General features: G+C 41.9%; 1 protein-coding gene across 2 annotated transcripts in view; it reads left to right on the top strand.

Moving 5' to 3' along the window:
• Window positions 1–25,705, top strand: part of MAPRE2 (microtubule associated protein RP/EB family member 2) — a 142,589-nt gene that overhangs the window by 75,369 nt on the left and 41,515 nt on the right. For both annotated transcript variants that reach the window (XM_045005974.1, XM_045005975.1), the window contains 2 exons: window positions 3,479–3,606; window positions 25,513–25,658. In XM_045005974.1, the coding sequence (XP_044861909.1) occupies window positions 3,486–3,606; window positions 25,513–25,658 (267 nt within the window). In that variant the 5' untranslated portion in view covers window positions 3,479–3,485. The remainder of the gene's footprint in view (window positions 1–3,478; window positions 3,607–25,512; window positions 25,659–25,705) is intronic.

Raw genomic sequence — 25,705 nt, 5'->3', positions numbered from 1 at the left:
TTACTTTCTTCCTTCTTGACAGATCTATATTTGTCTAATTGTATTTCTCATGGGCTAAATTTGCTCTCCCCAAAGTGCTGGTAATTGGAAAAACTAATGATATTTTAAAAAAAGAGTAGCTTAACGTAATAAATTATCACTGAAGATTTCTTTGGCTATTTGTTTTTAGAGTCAACAGGTCAACTGTATTCTTTAATACTAAAACCGCAGCGATGAAAATCTTCTATTGATGTTTCTTAAGTTCAAAAAGGAGAAAAGGAATCCTACATGTCTCAGGGTTGGCAAAAATTAAGTTCAAATTTCAGTAATAGACACAGATTTATGCCTACCCAACCTCTCATCAGTTCTGGCCTTGGGAGCTAAGTTTCTAGCAGGCCATAATAGACTCATAGACTATCAGGGTTGGAAGGGACCTCAGGAGGTCATCTAGTCCAACCCCCTGCTCAAAGCAGGACCAATCCTCAGATTTTTTGCCCCAGTTCCCCAAATGTCCCCCTCAAGGACTGAACTCACAACCCTGGGTTTAGCAGGCCAATGCTCAAACCACTGAGCTATCCCTCTCCCCTTTAAAAGTAAACAGGCACTCCTTGTTGCTAAATCCTTGTCAATGCTCCTCAACTCAGTCCAGATGTTGAAAAATTGTTCCTGCTTTAATGTTTACCAAGTGAACAACCCTCAGCACCAGTGCAGTCAACACAATAATGGGACTACACAGGTTTCACTGAGAGCATAGTTTGGCAAATAGAACTTTTACTATTAGAGAGAGAACCCAGCTTGACTATCAGATCCAAGGCTGAATTTCAGGGCTGTCCATTAAACTAGCAATTTGAGCATTTTCTATAAGGAATCACTGAGGCCTAAACAGTAGGTCCCCCACAAACCATGTTATTACTTCTAGGAATAAAATTTCACTTTTGCTGAAGATTAAAAGCAGTTTTGCAGTTTAAGTACAACTTCTAGTTCTGAAAATGCTTCAGGTTTCCAGTAGTGTAGCAATTAATATAGCCAGCTCTTTCAGAAATGCACAAATGATTGAAATGGACTTTAAAAATGGAAAATAAACTGGAATTTTACAAATTTTACCAATGTCCTCTTGAGCTGATTCATTCTCTTTTGGTAAGGGGCAGGGGCAGCTCTACGAATTCCGCCGGCCCAAGCAGGGCGGCGCGCCATGGCGCTCGCGCCGCCGGGCGCCGGTCCCGCGCCTCCGCGGGACCTTCCGCAGACGTGCCGCTGGTCCCGTGCCTACGGTGGAGCTTCCGCAGGCATGCCTGCGGGAGGTCCACACGAGCCGCGGGACCAGCGCACCTGCCGCAGTCATGCCTGCGGGAGGTCCGGTCGTCCTGCGGCTCCGTTGGACCTCCCGCAGGCATGACTGCGGAAGGTCCGCCGGACCCGCCTGCCGCCCTCCAGTTAAAATGCCGCCCCGCGCGCGCGCTTGGCGCGCTGATGTCTGGAGCCGGCCCTGGTAAGGGGTAACTTACAAGCCTTACTTTGAACAAGAATTCCTAGAACCACTCATTGGGATTAACAGGACAAACCATTTTACTCAGTAAACATCTTAAAGTATATTGAATATTAGACTTCAAATATAAGAACTTCCCAATTTACAAGATCCTTGTGACTTGTCACTTAAGTCAGGGTCCTTCTAACCCAGAATCTCTGTTATCTTTCCCAAACAGCATTCCCATTAGTACAGTCTCCTCAAAGATATCTATCTAAATTGCCCTGACCATCTCTCACTATCCCCAGGAATTGTTAGATTACTCATTAGCTCCAGTTTAGTCCATCTTCTGTTTCCTGGGCAACTCTGGCCTGGTCCCACTCTTCTCTAGACAGTTATAGTTCATGGCTCAACTCATTATTGCTGTGGCTACCTTGGTAGCATTTTAGGCAAATCAAGCCAACATCATTCTGCTGATCTCGGGTTTCCCACTAGATGTTACTATGTTGGATAGACTCCTGGGCACATTACAATACATTCACTCATTTGAAAATGTGTTAAACCATGAATAATCTTTTAGGAAAGATGTGGAGCACTGCACAATTACAAATATAGGAAAATCTCTAGTAAAGTTCCAGGGTGTATGGATATATACCAAGCTTTTCCAGTCCTCTTGTAGTCTGCGAGGAAGCCTGTGCACCCCATTTACAGAGAGCTTCTCAGTTTGGATATCCATGGAAATGTATATATTTGTCTACACTATTACATGGATTTTTGCTGATGGCAGGTTACTGCTGCTTAGAGATTTTTTTAAATTTACTATCAGTTTTCTGTGACAGATCATTTTGATTTTTGCAGGATAACATACCATACATTGTATTTGGGCATGGTTGTGACTCCTCCCATATTTCTCCAAACCATACCCTCTTTCAGCAAATACTTTGAGTGACTGTAGTGTAGGCATGTCAGCAGTATATCAAATAGAAAAAATAGAATTTGGAGGCAAACTTTATAGTGAGTTGATATGTTTTTCAGCACGAAAGCAGCGATGGAAACATATTGCACTTAATTAAAAGAAATTTGATGCATGAATCAGAAAATAATTTGGCTCAGTCCCCTGTAGCTAACTGTATTGGGTCTGTAGAATTAACCAGAGTCAAAGTAGGAAAAGCTTATTTTCGTCAGTAAAGCAACCAGATTGAGCTCCAAATATGTTGAGGAATATATATATCATACTGAGTAAAAAGGTGTTAATTTTAGTCGCCTTCATAAACAAAACCACACTTATAGCTTTTCTTTCTTTGCATGTTTTTTACAATTTTTTGTTTTCCATTACATTCCAGAGTATTCAGACTGTTTTATTTTACAATAATTGTCCTGAGCTGATGTCATGTTCATAACTATTATGATCTAAGTAGTTTAATATATTTATCGATATGCAGCACTTGTAGAACATCATACATCTTCAAAGTGCTTTATGTATATTAAGTAATCACAGCACCTAGATAAGGAAACTTGTAGCTGGAGAAACTGCTACAGAGATATTAAATGACTGCAGAGTCACACAGCAGTAAGTGGCAAACAGAACTAGAACCTCAGAGTCTTAGATCCCTAGTCCTGTTCAAACTCCTTTAGACTATGCTTTGTCTGAATTACGCTTCAGCTTTGCTCCTAATAGATGTACACTAAAAAGAATTGTCACCATCCTAACTGAATGCCACAAACTTTTGTATGATATTCTCTTCTTTAAAGTTTGCCCTTTGCCCTTCTACTGTAGTTGGCATAGGAGAAGACCTTTGGGAGATAACCCCTTGCCAAAGTGGGTTATAAAATTTACATGGAGTTAGCCTCCTTTCTCCAAAAAAGAGAAAAGGTGTGTTTAATGCAGGCTCTTTCTTATAGACTGTGGAATTTTGTTTCCTTCTCTAGCACTGATTGAAATTACATGAAACTTGCTCTTTTTAAAATGTATATTTATCAAATAAATTCATTCAAATGCCAAGCAGATTTATTTATTTAACTTTTATTTTCTAGTTGGGGAATGGCGGTCAACGTGTATTCTACCTCTATAACCCAAGAGACTATGAGCAGACATGACATCATTGCATGGGTTAATGACATAGTAGCTTTAAACTACACAAAAGTCGAACAACTTTGTTCAGGTAAGATATTATTTTAAAATACTTAATATTCATAAAAAAGTGTTGAATCTAAAAATCTGATTTGATGAAAATGTATACCGCTAATGCTGTCTTTGTCAGAGAATAGCTCTTTTGAGGGAAGACAGTCTGAAGAATATATCCAACCATGTGTTTTGTGTAGCTGAGTTAAAAATAAGTTATGGAAGGATAAAGTTGTTTGAGGAAGCAAAATGAATGCAGAACACGAAGAGTCTAGATAAAGCTGCAGATAAATCATATTTATTACTAGATTTTAAGCAGCAAAGGAAAGGAATGCAATAGAGAATTTCTGTATTAAAAGTATAGCACAGTTACTGAAGAAAGTAGCTTTAAAACATAGGTACAAAACTGGGAATTATATTATCTGAAAAGTGACAACCTTACTGAAAGCAACATTATACACTAATGGAATGGTGAGTACCCAGATGGATAAAATACTCCAAGAGTTATTCACTAGTGGTAAGTGTCCTGAAATCCTTGTTGGAGGGCACACACAAAAATCACAGGTAAGTGGTGATGTGTAATGAAGTGGGACATAGTGGGTTTGAAGAAATCATCATTTAACTGCTGCAAGGTGTTCCAAGAGTGTGCCTAAACATCTGCTTATTTCCTCTGCATATATGACAGGCCCTTGCTGTAGGCAATCCAGTCAGTGAGATCTAGGAATAGAGAAGATGTTTTGAGGAACTCCATGATTTAATAAAAGTGGAGGTTGCAAGCTGTCTGTAAAACAGCAGGTTCTGTAACTAGGTGGCAGCTAGGAAAGTGGAAGTTATGGGCAGTGAGCAGTGTCAGATTGCATCATGGCTTCTGTTTGTAGTTTTTCAAAATGAAAAGTGTTTCTGTGAAGGAGATCTAATAAGATCATTGCTCCAAACTCTTTACCTGGCATGCTGTGACTTCATATCTGCTAAGACAGTGCTTTGAGGGTGCAGGACAACTGAATCCATGTAACCACTTCATCAAAAATTAGATCCATTGACCAAGGTGAAATTTTATTGTAAGAATGATGATCCATCTTAGATATTTGATTTTTACTTACCACTACTTCTGTAGATGTCCATCTCAGTCAGATTTTCATGAAATATATGGTAAATTGTGTCCTCCAAAATGCTAGCTTACTGGGTACTGGAACAAATTATTGAACAATTATTTTGTAAGTACCTAGAGAATAATAGGATTATAAGTAATAGCCAGTATGGATTTGTCAAGAACCTCTGACAGGGTTACAGGCCCAATGGATGGGGGTAGGGAGGAGAAGGTCTAGGCTTGATATAGCTTGATTTTAGTAAGGCTTTGACAGAGTCCCACGTGACATTGTCATAAGCAAAGTAAGGAAATGTGGTGTAGATAAAATTACTATAAGATGCTGCATAATTGAGTGAAAGACCATACTTAAAAAGTAATTATCAAGGGTTCACTCTCAAACCGGAATGATGTTATCTAATGGGGTCCTGCAGAGGACTATTTTGGGTCATGAACTAGTCAATATTTTCCTTAATGACTTGGATGATGGAGTGAAGAGTATAGTTATAAAATTTGCCAGTGACACCAAGCTGAGCGGCATTGCAAGCACTTGCTAGGATGGTATTAGTCCAGCAATCAACAAGATAAAATTCAGTGAAGACAAGTGTGAAGAACTACACTTAAGGAAAAAAAAATCAACCCCCCAACTACAAAATGGGGAATAACTGGGTAGACAGTAATACCTTTGAAAAGAATCTGGATGTTACATTGGATCACAAATTGAATGAATCAATAGTGTGATGCAGTTGTGAAAAAAGCTAATATAGTTCTGGAGTGTATTGATAGGAGGGTTGTGTGTAAGACATGGGAGGTAACTGTCCCACTCTTTTTGGCAGTGGTGAGACCTTAGCTGGAGTACTATGTCCAGTTCTGGGAACCATGCTTTAAGAAAGATGTGGACAAACTGGAGAGAATCCAGAGGGGGGTGACAAAAATAAAAGGTTAGAAAATATGACCTATGAGGAAAGCCTTAAAAAACTAAGCATGTTTAGTCCTGAGAAAAGATGACTGAGGAGGACCTGATAAGTCTACAAATATGTTAAGGGCTGCTACAAAGAGGATGGTGATCAGTTGCTCTTCATGTATACTGAAGGTAGGACAAGAAGTAGTTGGCTTGATTTGCAGCAAGGGAGATTTAGGGTAGATATTAAGGAAACTTTCTAACTATAAGGATAGTTAAGCTTCGTCATTGAAGGTTTTTAAGAACAGGTTATACAAATGGCTAACAAGGGTGGTCTAGATATACATGGTTCTGCCTCAGGGCGGGGGAGGGGGGGTAGACAAGATGACCTCTTGAGATTACAGCCCTACATTTCTGTGATTCTAAATTATCTGAATATAAGCTCCACAGAGTAGTCAAAACAATTAAAAACTGATATGAAGGAACAACCTTGCAGAAATCTGTCCACTTTCCATACATAAGCAAATTTCACTACAGGACTTGAGAGTTGTGTTGCTACAGTACAGGTCAATGTAACTAATATAGTTGCAAACATAAGATGAGTAGTTAAAAATATCGCACTATAGCATGTTATTTTTGCTGAACCGAGATATTCTTGGGTTGTTGTGTTTTTTTTGTGTGAGTGTCTAGTTGAAGCAAAAACACTACATCTAGCTGGTGTTTTAATTAAGTTTCATATATTTGTCTGAATATTGCTTTTGGCAAATTGTTTCAAAGTATTGGCATCTAAACATACAATTTGACGCAATAAGGTAGATGAGGATAGACACCTGCTCCCAAAACTTCCAGTGTTTATCACTGTTTAAGACAGGAAATATAATGGACAGGATGAGCTATTGGTTTGTTCCTGTATGACCATTCAAATGCTTCTGAAATGTCTGAAGTTAAGCTTCAGAGCTAATACCCCATCATCTTGAATGTTTGCAGATTTAAATAAAAGCTTTCATGATATAATTCCATAACCAAAAAGGAAAAATAGTTGATAATTTAGAATTGAAGAAAATTTAAATGTGGAGAATGCAGTGAAAGTTAGAGATCTTAAATCCCTAAATCTGGTTTGTCCATAGTTGTCAGGAAAAATGTCATGAATTCATTATCCTGTTTAATTACCCATGTGAAGTTCTCATAGGAACTCTTTCTGTGTCTTCAAGCAAGGATTTTAGGGTATACCACAGGGGAGGAACTGAAACAAGGCTGCTTTATCAGAGTTCTCATCCCCACCTTTTCTGTACTTAGTATTAAATGAAATCTAGGATTGTATTAACTTTCAGATTCTGTCTTCGTATATTTTTTCCATTCTCCATGTTATTTTTATATTCGAACATTGATAGACCAAATTGCTTTACATTTATTTATCAATTCAATTTGAGATTTTAGCTTTATATTTTTTTCCTCAGGAGTTCTTATTCTACTCCCTAAACGCTCATGTAAGAATCCAATCAAGGATTCAATCTTGCATTTTTTGGTGTGAGAGAGTTCCAAGTTTCTACAGTCCAAAAAGATCTCAGTGTCTGAAATATTGACACCGATTTCAGGTTCTCGCAAACAATTTTCATAATGTGGACTACTACAGTCTGATGGACCACTTCCCTTGCTATTTGTGATTGCACAGACCAGTCTCCCTCCCCAGTCCTCCACCTGTGTTATTAAAGAAAACCCCTGTGGCAGCTACAGTGATTGTTTACACTGCAAAGTAATATTAAGGAAGCACTTGTATTTTTTTAGTTGTCTTTTAATGCAGTTTAGCAGATGAAAGCAAGGAGGCAAGCTAGCACCCTGTGACCAGCGAGCTGTCTGTGGACCACCAGCAAGGGCTGCACGGACCACAGTTTGAGAAGGGCTGATCTAATTCATTCATTCTAACATTCTTTTGGCCATCGTTCCTTAATGCATTTGCAACCTTCATGCAGCTTAACGTTAGTTTCCATAAAATATGAGCATTTCTGGAAGACTTCAAAGGGAAGGAGGATGTGGGAAACTTTGTAACACTTGGAAGCATTTCACAGTATTATAGTGAGCTACAGAGCGACTAAGATAACTGGATTTTATCGCCTAATATAAAACTGTAAGGGCATTTTGCTTTCTTTAAAATAAAATAAAAGCATTAAGATTTGTCATGCAGTCTTATGCATTTTCAATTTGTGCTCATTTTTGGCAACAAGAAGCAATCCAAATGCCAGAAAAAGCTGGGGTCAAATTAAAAAAAAAAAATCATCTACTGTTTGAGTGGAAAACACTAAGGCCTCATTTTGTAGAATGATGAACATCCTTGGCTCCCACTGATGCCAGCTGAAATGATGGCACTCAGGTTCTGCATACACTGGAGTAAAGCATATACTTCAGAAACAGTTTTAAACATTTTGAGTATAAAGGAAAAACAATAGAATGACACTGTGCCTTTAGGTAAGTTTTTGAGTTCTAAATAAATATTGTAGTGAAAAGCTTCAGGTGACAATTTTTAATGGAAGGAAGACCAGCTAAGGCCACTGGAGTCTGTCTTCATTTTTCATTGCTGTTAAGTAGTTAAGGAGTGGTATTAATAGTGTATGTACTATAGAGAGACCAGCTTGTTTCCCAGTAGCTGGTTCGATTAATAGAGCTTGGATGAGAAGTAGCAAAGGAAGAGGCTGCTTTTACAGTTACACAGTAGTTGTATTCACCTTGCTGCAAAACGTCTGTTAGTCTATAAGGTGCCACAGGATTCTTTGCTGTATTCACCTCGAGTCTTGGATGTGTTTTTGTCCTTGCTAAGTAGGTCGAGTGCAGCATAGTGTCCCCTGTGCTTTCAGAATGCCTGCTGTAGTAGTGATGTACCAAAAGGACTGGGCTATGGATGAATTCAGCCCTGGAGAATCTAAATTTAGTCTGCAGCCCTGATAATTTAGTTTTGACAACATAGACAAGGAACACTCTCCAAATATATAAAAGCCTTGGAATTATCTTAACTTTGGAGGAGGGGGTGGTATTTTGTCATTCTTGTTCTCTAGCCAAAAAGGTTTAATTGGTTTTGCATTTGATTGTTGAGTTGAATATGAAAATGTGTATCTTCAACTACATGTGTCAGTATAGCATGTCAATCTACTGTCATAATGTTCTCCTAAGGATCTAGAACTGTAGACTGTCATTCCTGTATACCAAACCAAAAAGCCAACTTAACAGGCTTTAATGAATTGGTATCCTTAGACGCAGCAGCCTTATTTCTAAGTTACGTTAGTTCAGACAGAAGGTAAACTCCACTGTCATACTTTTCCCAAGGGTCAAGTTATTTTTGTAATGAGTACAAATAGGTTTTAAATAAGATTTATAACTAATCTGTCTTGACTAAAATTGTTTTTCCTCCATGGTGTATGCACAGTTGATTGAGTTTTTTGTTATAGGGTCGCTTGTGAATGTACTGCTGTGGTGTTGGAATGTTTGTTCTAAACGAGTCATGCAAGGTTATATGAAAATAGAGAGGACGTGTTATATATGTATGTATACGCGTGTGTATAAAATAGATAATTCTCTTCCTTGTCTTTAATGAATGCCAGTCCACATTGTAAAACAAACACACAGTTTGACACTTGGAATTTTTGTACCATGCCATTTGTCTTCACCCTGGTATCTGCAAAGTCTTGATCAGGAAACTTATTTCAAGTGATGAATAGCTTGATTAATCTGCGTTTTCTTTGCCTGACTGTTTATACAAGTCTCTTCCATTCTGAGGACATTTCTGGTCACATTGCAGATAAAATTGTTGGTACTCAAACTGTTTGCTTTGTCCATGGATGCAGAGTAACATCTGCGTAGGACAAAAATTAGGTCATTACAGCCAGGGTCACTTCCGGAGGTTTTGGATGTGTTGGGAGAATTTCATGCTGTATTCTGTGCTTTGGATCTTTTGTCTCTCCTGATTTGTGGAGTCCAGTGGGGAAGTACTGGATCCTTTGCTGGTGAAGATTGTCTCCATCTCCTTTGAGTAGGGCGGGATGCCAGTTGCTTTAAAGGAAGTACATGTTGGTCCTCTGTTCAAAGAAAGTCTCTTGCCACAGACAATCCATCCAACTATTACCAAGTGTTTTCAGCATAATACTCAGCTTCATATTTCTCAGGGCACTTAGGCACTTCAAAGCGCTGCTGCGGCAGCGCTTTGAAGTGTGAGTGTGGTCGCGGTGCCAGCGCTGGGAGAGAGCTCTCCCAGCGCTGCACGTACTCCACCTCCCCGAGGGGATTAGCTTGCAGCACTGGGAGCCACGCTCCCAGCGCTGCGGCACTGTTTACACTGGTGCTTTACAGTGCTGTATCTTGCAGCGCTCAGGGGGGTGTTTTTTTCACACCCCTGAGCAAGAAACTTGCAGCGCTGTAAAGCGCCAGTGTAGCCAAGGCCTCACGCAGTCCACAGGGTGCTGCTGAATGTTATTCTCCTTGTGTCTGGAACCACACTACTTGAGACAGGCTTTCCCCTGGAGGTTATTTTGCCACAATGGAAAATCAGTGGAGGTGCTTAAGCTAAAGATCCTTCAGTGTTAACATAAAGGGAAGTGTCAGCCAGGCTCTTCTGTGGGGAAACCAACTTTAGAATCTACTCCCCTAATACTTCCTTTGGTCTGGTGCACACAAATTTGTTTATCTTCAGAGCATGCTGTAAAGACCATGTTTGAGTAGGGCCCTACCAAATTCACGGTCATGAAAAATGCATCAAGGACCGTTAAATCTGGTCTGGTTCTCCCCCTCCCCCCAGAGAAATCTGGTCTTTTGTGTGCTTTTAGCCTATACTATACAGATTTCATGGGGGAGAACAGCATTTCTCAAATTGGGGGTCCTGACCCAAAAGAGTTGCAGGGGGGTTGCAAGGTTATTTTAGGGGGGTCACAGTATTGCCATCCTTACTTCTGCACTGCCTTCAGAGCTGGGTGGCCAGAGAGAGGTGGCTGCTGACTGAGGGCCCAGCTCTGCAGACAGCACACAAGTAAGGGTGCCAATACTATATCATGCCATCCTTACTTCTGCACTGCTGCTGGCAGCGGCTCTGCCTTCAGAGCTGGGCTCCTGGCCAGCAGCCGCCAGTCTCCAGCTACCCAGCTCTGAAGGTGGAGCCGACGCAAGCAGCAGAGCAGAAGTAAGAGTAGCAGTACCGAAACCACCCCTACAGTAAGCTTGCAAACCCCCGCTCCCCCCGCCCACACACACACAACCCCTTTTTGGGTCAGTACCCCTACAATTACAACACCATGAAATTTCACATTTAAATAGCTGAAATCATGACATTTATGATTTTTAAAATCCTATGACCGTGTAATTGACCAAAATGGACCGAGAATTTGGTAGGGCCCTCCTTATGAGCAAGGCTGAGAGTGGCTGGGTGAAGTTTACTCGAGGATTCTACAAGTGGGAAGAAGTGTGTTTTGCTGTCTTGTTGTTGTATACAAAAGGGGAATGTGCTTGTTTTGCTTTTAATTGATGGGAAAGGATATATAAATATTTGGGTACATATTGATTAATGTGTTTATTTTAAGCCAAATAAATAAGATTCCTATGTACACGCTATGAAAGCCTGTGCTGTGGGACCCTTTTAGACCAGTTCTTCCCAAACATTTGGTTGGCAGTGCAGGCAGAACTGAAACATATTTCAGCATTGTTCTCTAATCACAGTGCAGCCCTGCAAAATCAAGGCTGTAATGTGACTTGAAAACATGATTAAAACATAGTTTGATCCTGTCTGCGCTGTGAAACTGAACCATGTTTTAAGGCACTACCATGCTGTATTGAGGTCCTGCTACACAGTAGACTCTCAGTGTAAGTGACTCCTTAATGTCTTCCATATGATGTTTAGCATTAGTGTGCAGTGGATGTTGACAATCAGTTTTTAAGACCATATGCAGAGCTTCATGAGGAAGCTTGCCAAGCAGCTACTCGTAAACTCTAAACAGACACCAGTTATTTTCTTTCATGGGCATTAATAGTAATTCAGCAAAAACTCACAAGGAATAATATTTTTAAAAGAAAACAACCACTTTGCATATTTCTGTTAAAATTACTTGTGTTTTTTCTCAAACTGTCACTTTTAAAGGTAAATTGACTTTTATCCACATGAAGCTTTTTCATTACTTGTCCTTTATTTATTAATTTTAGCTTAAAATTATCATGGAACATATTATGTCCAGAGCAAAATGCTTAAAATGAGTTTTTAGACAGGAGATGATTTAGGAAAAACAAATTTAATATAATGAATTCAGAATAAATATTACTGATACTGAAGTACTGAATAAGCACAGCAGGTAGTGTTGCCAGGTGTCTGGTTTTTGGCTGGGGCGGGGCTGGCAGGCTCCGTGCAGCTCCCCAGAAGTGGCGACATGTCCCTTGGCTCCTAGGTGGAGGGCCAGCTGAGGGGTGGGGGGAGGGGGGGCTCCGTGCACTGCCCCTGCCCTGAGTGCTGGCTCTGCAGCTCCCATTGACCAGGAACCGTGGCCATTGGGAGCTGCGGGGGTGGCGCCTGCAGGCAGAGGCAGTGCACATCGTTTAGAGCTGCCTGGTCGCCCCTACGCTTAGGAACCAAGGGACATGTCACTGCTTCTGGGGAACCCCCTGAGGTAAGCGCCACCTGGAGCCCGCCCCTCGCACTCTCTCTCTCTCTCCCCAACCCCCTGCCCCAGCCCTGAGCCCCCTCTCACATCCAAACTCCCTCCCAGAGCCTGCACCCCCCAGCCCTGAGCCCCTTCCTGCACCCAAACCTCCTCCCACATCCTGCACCCCCCACCCCTGTCCCAGCCCTGAGCCCCGTCTCACATCCAAACTCCCTCCCAGAGTCCGCACCCCCAGCCCTGAGCCCCTTCCTGCACCCAAACTTCCTCCCACAGCCTGCACCCCACCCCTCCTCTCACACCCCTGTCCCAGCCCTGAGCCCCCTCCTACATCCAAACTCCTTCCCAGAGCTTGCACCCCCACCTCTGCCTCAGCCCAGTGAAAATGAATGAGTGAGAGTGGAGGAGAGCAATTGACAGAGGGTGGAGGGATGGAGTGAGTGGGGGTGGGACACGGGCGGGCCTCAGGGCAGGGGGCGGGGCAAGGATGTTTGGTTTTGTGGGATTAGAAAGTTGGCAAGCCTAACAGCAGGATTTTGTTTTAACTGATTGCCTGAGGCTAACACACATTATTAAAGGGAAGAAGAGTTTGAGGTCTTACAATCCAGAATGCATTATTTCATTCAAGTGTTCAGTGGATACCTGGATTGCATCACACAAACTCTTAGACATACGGAGTTCGACTTTCAGAAGCACCTATGTGATTTAGAAGCACAAGTTTCATTAATTTGCAATAGGACTTGTGCTCCTAAGTCACTTAAGTGCTTTTGATGTGCATTTAATAACTTCTATTATTCCATGGGGACTGCATGCAGTATAATAAATTCCTAAACACATGGATACATTTAGCATGACTTTTCCATGCTACTAGTGCCAAAGATGTTTTAAAAAGCATCATAAGAGCGGCATGAAGGTGCATGGGAATAGATGAAACATTCCATTAAGCCTCTTCAAAACAAAACTAAACAAAAGACATTTGCTTTTTCTCAAAATTCTTAGTAACTAAATCTTATCTAAAGATGGAAAGTTAATGCCCAACGTGCCATGTGGCCATTGAAAATAGGAACATAAAAATCATGTTCAGGGAAGCAATTCTAGGAAGTCTAAAAATATGAAACTTAAGCCTCAAGTGCTATGTAGCTCTAAAACAGTCATTGCTGTACTCTGCAGTTTTTCTGTTCTCACCAAAACTATGATGTCATGCATGCTCATTACAAGATGCTTCTTTTTGACCTATCAGTGAACAGACAAGGTGTGTCCCTTCCCATCAATGTTAACACTCATAATTTTTATGAATTGAAGTGTTTAATGACTAATATATACAGAATTAATGCTGAGCTTTCATTTTTAATGTATTACTTTGTGTTCAGTGCCCATTTTCTTCTCCCAATAAAGCATGAGGATTATCAATCTTAAATTTTGTATTTACATGGTCAGATTGTCACAACTTCATTGTTAATATAATTTGCAGAAGTTTGCATCTAATTTCATGGGTTTTTTTAATTTAAGGATTAGCTGAAAAATCTTTAAAGAAAAAATCTCTTAAGTATCCAATTTATTAGTAGAATATGTAGAGATACTTAGGCACAGATTTTTAAAGCCATGTAGGCATTGCTGTGCTCAGTTTTGTAATACCTAACTGATTTAGAAGCCTCAGTCTCTTTTCAGAATGGATTTAGGCACATAGGAGTCTAAATCCTATCAACTGTCAATGGGTTTTAAGGCTCCTGAGTGCCTAAATCCATTAAAAAATAGATTTAGGATCTTAAATGAGTTAGGCACAGCAACACCTAAATATCTCTAAAAAATCTGGACCTTAAGATAGTTTTATAAAGTGCCTAAGTCCCGTTTTCAGACAAAGACACTTAGATGTGGTGACACTAACTTTTAGGTTCCCAAAAAATCATTGGGATTCACAAAGCTTGAGTTAGGTGCCTTGCTCCCTTTACAATAAATGGGGAGGGAAGGGTGTCTCAGGGTATGTCTACACTACGGAATTATACCGATTTTACAGAAACTGTTTTTTAATTCAGATTGTATAAAGTCGAGTGCACGTGGCCACACTAAGCACATTAATTCGGTAGTGTGCGTCCATGTACAGAGGCTGGTGTCGATTTCCGGAGCGTTGCACTGTGGGTAGCTATCCCATAGCTAACCCATAGTTCCCGCAGTCTCCCCCGCCCTTGGAATTCTGGGTTGAGATCCCAGTGCCTGATGGGGCAAAAAACATTGTTGCGGGTGGTTCTGGGTACAGCCTCACCCCTCCCTCCGTGAAAGCAGCAGACAACCGTTTCGCGCCTTTTTTCCTGGGTGAACTGTGCAAACGCCATAGCACAGCAAGCATGGACCTTGCTGAGCTCAAGACAGTAATCATGGACGTTGTAAACACTTCGTGCATTATCATGCAGTCTATGCTGAACCAGGACCTGCAAAACCAGACAAGGAGGAGGCAGCTACGGCAGCGCGGCGACGAGAGTGATGAGGACATGGACACAGAATTCTCTCAAACCGCGGGCCCCTGCGCTTTGGAGATCCTGATGGTAATGGGGCAGGTTCTAGCCATTGAACGCCGATTTGGGGCCCGGGAAACAAGCACAGACTGGTGGGACCGCATAGTTTTGCAGGTTTGGGACGATTCCCAGTGGCTGTGAAACTTTCGCATGCGTAAGGGCACTTTCTTGGAACTTTGACTTGCTTTCCCCTGCCCTGAAATGCCAGAATACCAAGATGAGAGCAGCCCTCACAGTTGAGAAGCGAGTGGCAATAGCTCTCTGGAAGCTTGCAACGCCAGACAGCTACCGGTCAGTCGGGAATCAGTTTGGAGTGGGAAAATCTACTGTGGGGGCTGCTGTGATGCAAGTAGCCAAAGCAATCACTAAGCTGCTGCTACGAAAGGTAGTGACTCTGGGAAATGTGCAGGTCATAGTGGATGGCTTTGCTGCAATGGGATTCCCTAACTGTGGTGGGGCGATAGATGGAACCCATATCCCTATCTTGGCACCAGAGCACCAGGGCACCCAGTACGTAAACCGCAAGGGGTACTTTTCCATGGTGCTGCAAGCACTGGTGGGTCACAAGGGACGTTTCACCAACATGCACGTGGGATGGCCAGGAAGGGTTCATGACGCTCGCGTCTTCAGGAACACTACTCTGTTTAAACGGATGCAGCAAGGGAATTACTTCCCAGACCAGGAAATAACAGTTGGGGATGTTGAAATGCCTGTAGTTATCCTGAGGGACCCGGCCTACCCCTTGATGCCATGGCTCATGAAGCCATACACAGGCAGCCTGGACAGTGGTCAGGAGTTGCTCAACTACAGGCTGAGCAAGTGCAGAATGGTGGTGGAATGTGCATTTGGCCGTTTAAAGGCGCGCTGGCGCACATTACTGACTCGCTCAGACCTCAGCCAAACCAATGTCCCCTTTGTTATTGCTGCTTGCTGTGTGCTCCACAATCTCTGTGAGAGTAAGGGGGAGACCTTTATGGTGGGGTGGGAGTCTGAGGCAAATCACCTGGCCGCTGAATACGTGCAGCCAGACACCAGGGCGATTAGAAGAGCACACCAGGAAGCGGTGCGCATCAGAGAAGCTTTGAAAACAAGTTTCATCACAGGCCAGGGTATGGTGTGACTGCTGTATTTGTTTCCCCTTGATGAACCCTCCCCCCTTGATTGACTCATTCCCTGTAAACAACCCACCCTCCCCCTTCGATTACAGCTTGCTTAAGGAAATAAAGTCACTATTGTTTAAAAATCATGTATTCTTTATTAATTCATTATAAAAAGAGGGAGAGAACTGACAAGGTAGCCTGGGTGTGGTTTGGGAGGAGGATAGGAGGGAAGGAAAAGGCCACTAAAAACATTTCAAAGTAATGACAGCCTTTTGGTTGGGCTGTCCACGGGGGTGGAGTGGGCGGGTGCACAGAGCCTCCCCCAACGTGTTCTTACACATCTAGGTGAGGAGGATGTTGCACATGGTGAGGGTGGTTATACAGGGGCTGCAGCGGCACTCTGTGATCCTGCTGCTGTTCCTGAAGCTCCACCAGACACCAGAGCATGTCAGTTTGATCACACAGCAGCCCCAGAGTTGCATCCCGCCACCGCTGATCTTCCTGCCTACACCTCTGATCTTCCTGCCGCCACCTCTCATCATGAGCGTCCCTCCTGTCCTCACGTTCACTGGCATCTTTCCTGTAATTTGATACCACGTCCTTCCACTCATTCAGATGAGCTCTTTCATTGTGGGTCACTTCCATGATTTCCGAGAACATTTCGTCTCGCGTCTTTTTTTTCCACCGCCTTATCTGAGCTAGCCTTCAGGATGGAGTAGGGAGGCTTGAAAAATTTGCAGCTGCATGAGGGAGGGGAAAAAAGGGAGAGAAGTATTTAAAAAGTTACATTTTACAGAACAATGCTTATACTCTTTCAGGGTGAACAACACTATTCACCTTACATAGCACGTGATTTCACTACAAGGTCGCATTTCGCATCTTAATATTGAGTGCCTGCGGCTCTGGTGTTAGAGATCTCACAGACGCAGATCCGGGCAGCAGAGTTCGGCTTGCATGCGGCCATGGTAAGCCATTGTCTTTCGGCTTCTGCAGCCTTCATATATCCAGCGCCTCCTTTACCAAATAGCAAGCAAAGCCCATTCAGTGCTGCTTCTTTCCTGTTAACATGCAGCAGCAGAAACCACCCCCGCCCATCCAATTCTCTGGGATGATTGCTTTACCCCTCCTCCCACCGCGTGGCTGGTATCATGGAAGATCACTGCTAAACACCCCCCTCCCCTTCCCCCCCCACCGCGTGGCTGGTAGCAGGGAAGATCACTGCTAAACACCCCCCTCCCCTCCCCCCCCACCGCGTGGCTGGTAGCAGGGAAGATCACTGCTAAACACCCCCCTCCCCTCCCCCCCCCACCGCGTGGCTGGTATCATGGAAGATCACTGCTAAACACCCCCCGCCCCTCCCCCCCCCACCGCGTGGCTGGTAGCTGGTATGTTACCTGCTAAACACCCCCCTCCCCTCCCCCCCCCACCGGGTGGCTGGTAGCAGGGAAGATCCCTGCTAAACACCCCCCTCTCCCCCCCCCCACCGCGTGGCTGGTAGCAGGGAAGATCCCTGCTAGCCAAACGCGAAAAAGCTCAGCGCCAATCACCCGCCCCCCTTCCCCCTGCTTGGCTACCTGCAAGGAAGGATTTCTTTTAAGCAACAGGCAAACAGCCCAGTAGGAATGGCCATCTCTGTCCCCTTAATTAAATTCCTGAATTTCAACCAGGTTACCATGAACGATATCACTCTCCTGAGGATAACACAGCGAGATAAAGAACGGATGTTGCTTGAATACCAGCAAACACCAGGACCATACGCAGCTAGGCTTTGTCATGCAATGATACCAGATTACTTGCTACATGCATGGTGTGGTCAAGTGTCCTACCATGGAAGACGGAATAAGGCTGCCCTGCCCAGAAATCTTCTGCAAAGGCTTTTGGAGTACCTCCAGGAGAGCTTCATGGAGATGTCCCTGGAGGATTTCCGCTCAGTCCTCAGACATGTTAACAGACTTTTCCAGTAACTGTACTGGCCACGAATGCATCCCAAGTCCTCAGGGCAAATTAATCATTAAAAAACTCTTGCTTTTAAACCATGTTTTATATTTACAAAGGTACACTCAGCAGAGGTCCCTTCCATGGCTTCATTGTGTGGGATAGTGGCTTGGGAGAGCTGGGAGGGTAATTCCGTCAGGGTGAGAAAAAGCTCCTGGCTGTTGGGGAGAACGGAGTGCTGTGTGCTCTCTGCAAGCTTGTCCTCCTCTTCCTCCTCCTCATCCTCCCTGTCCGCAGAATCCTCAGCCATGGCTGCGATTACCACCCCCACCTCGGAATCCACGGACAGGGGTGGGGTAGTGGTGGCAGACCCCCCTAGAATTGCATGTAGCTCAGCGTAGAAGCGGCATGTTTTCGGCCCTGCCCCGGACCTTCCGTTTGCTTCGTTGGTTTTCTGGTAGGCTTGTCTGAGCTCCTTAACTTTCACACGGCACTGGACTGAGTCCCTGGTGTGGCCTCTCTGCATCATGGTCTTGGAAATTTTTTCAAATGTTTTTTCATTTCGTCTTTTGAAACGGAGTTCTGTTAGCACGGAATCCTCTCCCCATACAGCAATCAGATCCAGTACCTCCCGTGCGGTCCATGCTGGAGCTCTTTTTCGATTCTCAGGAGACTGCATTGTTACCTGTGCTGATGAGCTCTGCGTGGTCACCTGTGCTGGTGAGCTCTCCATGCTGGCCAAACAGGAAATGAAATTCAAAAGTTCGCGGGGCTTTTCCTGTCTACCTGGCCAGTGCATCCGAGTTCAGATGGCTTTCCAGAGCGGTCACAATGGTGCACTGTGGGATACCGCCCGGAGGCCAATACCGTCGAATTGCGGCCACACTAACCCTAATCCGACATGGCAATACCGATTTCAGCGCTACTCCCATCATCGGGGAGGAGTACAGAAATCGGTTTTAAGAGCCCTTTATATCGATAAAAAGGGCTTCATTGTGTGGACGGGTGCAGGGTTAAATCGGTTTAACTCTGCTAAATTCGGTATAAACGCGTAGGATAGACCAGGCCTCAATCTGAGAAGTGACACTGTAAACAGACACTGTGGGGTGCTGTGATGTCCTCAGGATGAAAGTTAAAAGATGTTTTCTCTGCCAATCCTGCACCTTAGAAAGTAAAGCAGGTTTCTTGCATATTGTACATCACTATTAGAGCCCTGCAATTATGCAGATATCAGCTTTATATCTGTGGATATCCACATCTGTGGATGCAGATATCCGCAGACCATATTTGTGGATCAGATGCGGATCCAAATTTTGTATCTGTGCAGGGCTCTAATCATCATTAGTAATAGAGATTCTGCAGGCAAAATCATACCCCGAGTAACATCTGTGGAAGCCTACTTCTTCAGTAGGTTTGCACTTGAATGACTAATTTTTAACTTGGTGCTAAGGAGTTAATATATGAAAAGAGTTGCAAAACTGTCTTGTTTTCATTAACAACTGACTTCATCAACTCTTCTTTGCGTCACTACCCAAACTTACCTCTTTTTAAAACTATCCAGCAAGCCCCAAGATCTCCAAACCATCACCAGCTATCTGACCCAATCATCAAAAATATCTAGGTCCATTAAAAAGAAATTTCTTCAGGTACACAATCTCATTAATAAAACCAATATTATTTGCTTAACTAACAGGTGACACTCAAATTTATACTTATTCCTATATTCTATTATCTTTTTGGGCCTGCTTTGTCTTTGAAATATCCTTTGCCTTTATTATAAACATAATCATTACAACCACATGTCATTTTCAGTTTCAGGACACTGCATGTATTACCAGGCATTTCATGGTTATTCCACTTCCAAGGATTTTGTGAGAGTCTGTCAGTAGTGTTGTCAGGAGGAGGAATTTCTGGCTGTCATATCAGAACTCTGGGCAGCAGAGTCCCAGTCCCTGTTTAACCCCTGTAATCCTCTAAGGCTGGAAACTTGAAAAGGGAGATGCAACAGTATTGGGAGGACAGAACCACTGGGATAGTCAGGTACTGGCAGGGGTTCCATGCATGGAAGTCAGCTAGTATTATAAGAATATTGGGTCATTAGGAGATGGGCAGAACCTGTTAATACGCAAAGGGTCTCTCGGTGGGGACAGGAGTTGACCTGGCTTCTGCTGCAGGGGATGAAAAATGACAGGAAATGTTTGGCTTATATCAAGGACATTTTGTATAAATAAACTAGGTTGTTTTTTATCAATAAAACTATCGTCTCCACATGTGCAAACCTAATAAAAAATACTTTTATATAATTGTGCAGGAGTCAGATGACCGATTTCCACTTCCAACTGGAATTATTTAGAGAAGCAAACCGAGAGCTGCATAAAGTTTTGAACAGTAAAGTTGCAAGGTGCCATTTCATTTAGGAAACTAATGAGCAACTTTGTAAATTCCTTCCTGGAGATGGTTCTCATTTTCAACCATTTCTCCACTGTTCTTGCTCCTTTAGCAATCGGTCTCTCAATGTTTCCATTGTGAACTCTGGATTTATATTGACTATTTAATAATAATAATAATAATAATTGCACCAAGGCTCCCATTCAGTGCTTGGATACCATGGTGATAATGCTTCACTCTCTAATGCAGCTAAGCTGTATGTGAATCATATTAAACAGCAGCTCATGTCCAGTCGTGTTAGTGAAAGTGAGTGATGTATTCATTGTCCCTTTGAAATGCCACAAATCCCAGGACACAAGATTCTGGGCCATATTAAAGATCAAAAGGCTCCAGCCTTCAGGTGTTAAGCAGAAAGAGTGCAGATTGTTTCTCAGGAGAAGAAAAAGGGCAAGAGGGGACCTGGATACACTGTGCTGATAACAAAGAAAACTTGAGTTATGAAGAAAATGAATGTATGCAACTTTGAAAACATTACTGAGATCTACCATTTACTACTATTTTAACTGTAGTTCTGATTTTAAAGAAATGTACAATCAGCAGCAAATGTCAGCCTTAACATTGCATATACTGAAACATTTGAATTAAATTTTGACACTTTTACAATCAGCAGTTTCTTCTTCCATGCCTTTATTCTGCCATAGATGCCAGTTCCCTCCCCTACTACAGTTGTAGTCATCCTAGTTAGCCTTGTGGGTGTAGTCTTGTCATTTACATTTGAGGCATGCTGTGTAGTAATCTCTATGCAGGAAACCAAGAAAAAGCCGACAGTGTAAAGGGCTTGCTGGCAGAGCAACTCAGCACACACTTCCACACCCAAGTTATGAAGACTTAGTGATGTTCAGCTTTTAGATCTTAATCACAATGGAATCTTCTCTCTTGGAGGGAAGGAAAATATTATTCATAAGCCTCCCATGGGCCAGAAGCAGTAATACTTTGGCATGTTAGCCTGATTCAGGACTATAGAAACCATCAATTGTAACTTCACTGTATGGGGAACTAGTTATTTTCTTCTAAATATAAATACTTAAAACAAATCAACTTCAAGTGTCTTTCTGCCAGCTGTATACAACAACAGAAGTAGGCAATACTGTGTATAAAAAGTTAGTTGCTATGCCACTTAATTTTAAAATGGGTATAGAATTTCTCCATACTAATTGGGTCAAAAGTAGTGACCGTTCGTGTGTAATCAGCACAACCATGCTTGCACATACTTTCTGTGATCTAGCCTCAGAATATTAAAGAAGTCAATGACCAGATCAATATGCCAGAAAAACAAATATAAGATTTACATAGAAATTCAGAATTGATTTTAATAATTGTTAAAACCCCTTTCTTATTCTGTTCCAGCATTGGTGCATCTACAAAATTCAGTAACCTCTCTATTGCTATACTGCTGATTATAATTTCATTTAAAAAAAAAAAGTGGAGTCCCTGGTAATATTTTCAAAAAATAAGATGTGGAGGGAAATATAGTAGGGGGTAGTTGGAGGCAGATTAACCATGAGAGATGATAGTTCTGATGTGGTTGTGGCTGGACAGAGACAGACTAACCATGAGAGACAGTTCTAGTGTGGTTGTTGCTGTACTGTTTCCAACATCCACTTTTTTGCTTTGTAAACTAGAGCAGAGAAGGTAAAGTTTTAAAATAAAGTAAATGACAAGTGGTAAAACTGCTGCAGAAACCTTGTTCGTGTAAATTACATAATAGCTATAATAGTTTTTTTTTAATACAGTTTCATTATTAGAATTTTCAGTTGCATTAAAGGGACACAGTTAACTTAAACTGGTCAATTAATACGTGACAACTTTTATCTGCCCCTGTGTCCCTTGCCATGTTTTGTGATTTTTTTATTTTATTTTATTTTATTTTATTTTTAATTTCTCGCCCCTGGCTGTGCCAAAACTCTCCAACATTGTGGGAAAGTGACTAAACTAACTAGGCACAAAAGACCAAATAATAATCTTTGGTACAACACTGAACTGGGAAGCAAAGGAACATAGGATGCATCCTTACTTCCAGTATTATCCGGCAAGATAGCAGCATTCACAGTGCTAGCTATGTGTGAGATTTCTTCTTGACACTTGTCCTGACACATATTTGAGCTCTGATACCACTCTCCTTTCTAGAGTTCCTAAAATATGTCAGCTGGTGATTGTGACTTGATGTGAGTTAGTCTTTGATGTCAAATTTGGCCCATCCTACTCCACTTTTATATTTGTTACTGTAATGAAACTTACTGTAGAGGAAGTGTTCTGGCAGCAAACTGTGCTGTTATCAGAGATCACAGTTCAGGTCAGTACTGTAAAGTGGATGTACTCAGTGTTTCTGGCATTCGGGTATTGCACAGAACCAGAACCTCCTATTGGCTGATATGAAATACAAGAAAAACAACTACCAACATGAGAGGGAGACGAGAACACGGGAAGTGTCATCACCAGGGTTTCAAATTTAGTAAGCTACTGCCTAGAGGGATGGAAAAGGAATTTTGTTACCAGCAGAAACAATAAAAGATGACTTTGCAAACACATGCATACTTACAAAATGACAGTTATAGATAAAATGGTGAGAACCTCAGCACTGTGAATATCTTTAACACAAGCGGTTGTGCAGTGAGTATTTAGGGACTCTTGGCAATTACCTAGGTATATTAGAGTATAAGCTTATATGTGGGGAAAAGGTAGGGAGAGAGAGTTTGGCGCAAACTCCCTTTATACCATGAATCAGTTACACAATTGACCCCGTAGATTGAACAAAGCGATCACTTTATATCTGACCTATCAGTCCACATCCTCAAAGGAAATTTGCACAACACTTTCAAAGGACGCGCCTAAGAGCTTAAATTCATAACTTTGCTAGACACTAAAAAGCATGGTGTTAATAAAGACACTGGACTTAGGTTTTATTTCAACAATCTGTAACCCACTAGACCTCTCCCCCTTTTTTTTTTGTCCTATGACTGTAGGGGTTTTAGTGGGCTACTTCACCTTGAATGGTCCCTTAGAATACGTGCTAACTACTTATGCTAGACTATCTGTTGAATCTAGTATTTAGCTGTGTTGCTCTCAGTACATTTCCCAGACCTGAAGAAGAGCTCTGTGTAGCTCAAAAGCATGTCTCTCTCACCAACAGAAATTGGTCCAGTAAAAAAATATTACCTCACCCACCTTGTCTCTCTAATATCCTGGGATTGACATGGCTAGGACAACACTGCATACTAAATAAATCCACATAGTAATAAATAATATGGTATAATCAAGTCAAGCCATTCAATACTGTATCACTCTACTCATCTTCCTTTTTGGCAATAATATTTCACATACTTTCTATTCGTGGGCATTTATTTACTAGTTCCCGTGTGATATAATTGTAGTCTCTGTGCAATTAGTTTGCTTTACAAAGCTTTCTGTATGATACATTATCTGAGGTTTTTAACTTGCCACAAGGCTCCTGTTCTACAGGGATTCTTTATTTTACATCCTAAGCATACCAAAGCTATTGCAAGTAGCTAAATAAAAGGTCTCTTTGGGAATTCAAATCCTTATTATAAACTCCACCCACAAAGTCAGTAAGTGTAAATATACTTCCTAAGAAATGCTGTGCAAAGAGGGTATTAAAAATGGCAGCAGTTTCTAGCACTAAGTCTTGGCTGTTGTCACAGCCTTGACAATAAGTCACATGAAAGCCTCATTTGTAGCTTATGTAACTTGTTTTCCTGTGACTCTAGCTCAAACTCTGTTTTATTTTTTCTTTTCTGGAAGACACCTTCTGCCTCCCTTCATATGATGGTTGACTGAGTATAAAGAATAATGGGCCCTCCAGAACATGTTTGAGGCATATTGATAGAAAAGTGTGGTAGAGTTTCAGCTGTTGCTATCTGTTCTGTATCTGTCCAGTGGATAAATAGAGGATAATCTAGGATCCAACACATCTGTCACCTTGTAAGAGTACTACCAATTTCTAAAACTTTGATTAAAAAAGAATATTTGTGTGACACTGAGCAAATTGTCAAAAGCAGGCACCCAAGTTGTGACTTAGACCTGCCCCGTACATCAGTTGATTGCATAAAACAGCCCTTTTGATAAATACTATTTGCACAAAAAGTTTAAAAACTTATTGTGCAAATAGTTTTTAATGTGCAATTATCTGACTTGCATATGCAGGTATATAGGTGGTTGAGCTTATGCACATCTGAAAATTGACCTTAAATAGGCTAATACAGTGGAATACTCTCCCAGGGTAGAGGACATCATTGTTCCACAAAGAATCTGAGTTGTTTTTTCTTCAAGCCCCCCCGCCCTAATTTCCCCATCCCACATTTTTAACACTTCACCAAAATGTCATGACATTTTCGTGTCTCGATAGTAAAGATTCCCCCCTTCCCCAATGACGGTGCTAGTGTGACATAAGGACCTTTTAAGGGAAAAGTCACTAGGTGTAACAAAGTGCTACCTATATATTCCTAGCTTTTTTTAAAATTTCCCTGCACATTTGTGTAGATCCCTTGTGTCTGGTATCTAAATTTACTGAACCCTCATGCTAAATTTAGTAACCCTGTTTTGTGAAAGAATTAAAACTGGCAGCAGTAAGAAGAGCCCAGTATCTGAATGCTTTGGCAGTGAGGTGACTCTGGGTGTCTCCTTATACAAATATTTACGTTTTGAGCTTTAGAGATGAAAAATTGCAGGATTTTGTTTTGGGGAAGGGGGAGCCGGAGGGGGGGGGAGAAATGGCCTTAGATGCCATAATTCTGAAACTCTCTTTTTTTTTTTTTCCCAGCCTGTATTCATGTCACTTTGGGTTTTTGCTCTCTCGTTTTCAGCCTCTACTTGATGAGGACACTGAATAGGATTGGCTGCGAACTGAGCAAGCTACCTTATATCAATGTCATTGATTTCTTTGGTTCCAGGAAACAAAAATCTTTTCCCTGGATCCAACTTCAGGAAGCTGTAGGGGTCTGAAGACACTTATTAGGTGGCTTCCATTTAAACTGACAGCTAGGGACTTTATTACTTGCTGTACAGGCAGCCCTGCTGTGTATAGGGATTCTACTTCAGTACAACACCACTTGTAAATGGAAGAATGATTTACTTTGCCTCAGTCATGGTCATCCTTTAGATGTTACACGACAGTGGTTGGTGCATCCAGACTGAATGAAAATAATATAGATATTAATAGGCCACTTACACTATTCAACATTGTAGTGGACAGATAGGCATTGGGTACATGGCACTAGAAATGAATTACAGCAGTAGCTATTAAGCATGGTTACTTTCTTTTCTGACTATAAATGCCACTTAGTTATAGCTGGGTGCATCAAGATTAATGTCAATGCATTTTCTTGTTATAGGAGCAGCTTACTGCCAGTTCATGGACATGTTGTTCCCAGGGTGCATTAGCTTGAAGAAAGTAAAATTTCAGGCAAAGCTGGAGCACGAGTACATTCACAATTTCAAACTTCTGCAAGCATCATTTAAAAGAATGAATGTGGATAAGGTACGTTTTTAATATTTAAATAATTGTAATGTTTTACAAAACAATTT

Source organism: Mauremys mutica, chromosome 2 (genome assembly GCF_020497125.1).
Source record: "Mauremys mutica isolate MM-2020 ecotype Southern chromosome 2, ASM2049712v1, whole genome shotgun sequence".
Classification (NCBI taxonomy): Eukaryota; Metazoa; Chordata; order Testudines; family Geoemydidae; genus Mauremys; species Mauremys mutica.
Note: the sequence above shows the minus strand (reverse complement) of the source record. Positions and strands in the feature narration are given on the sequence as shown.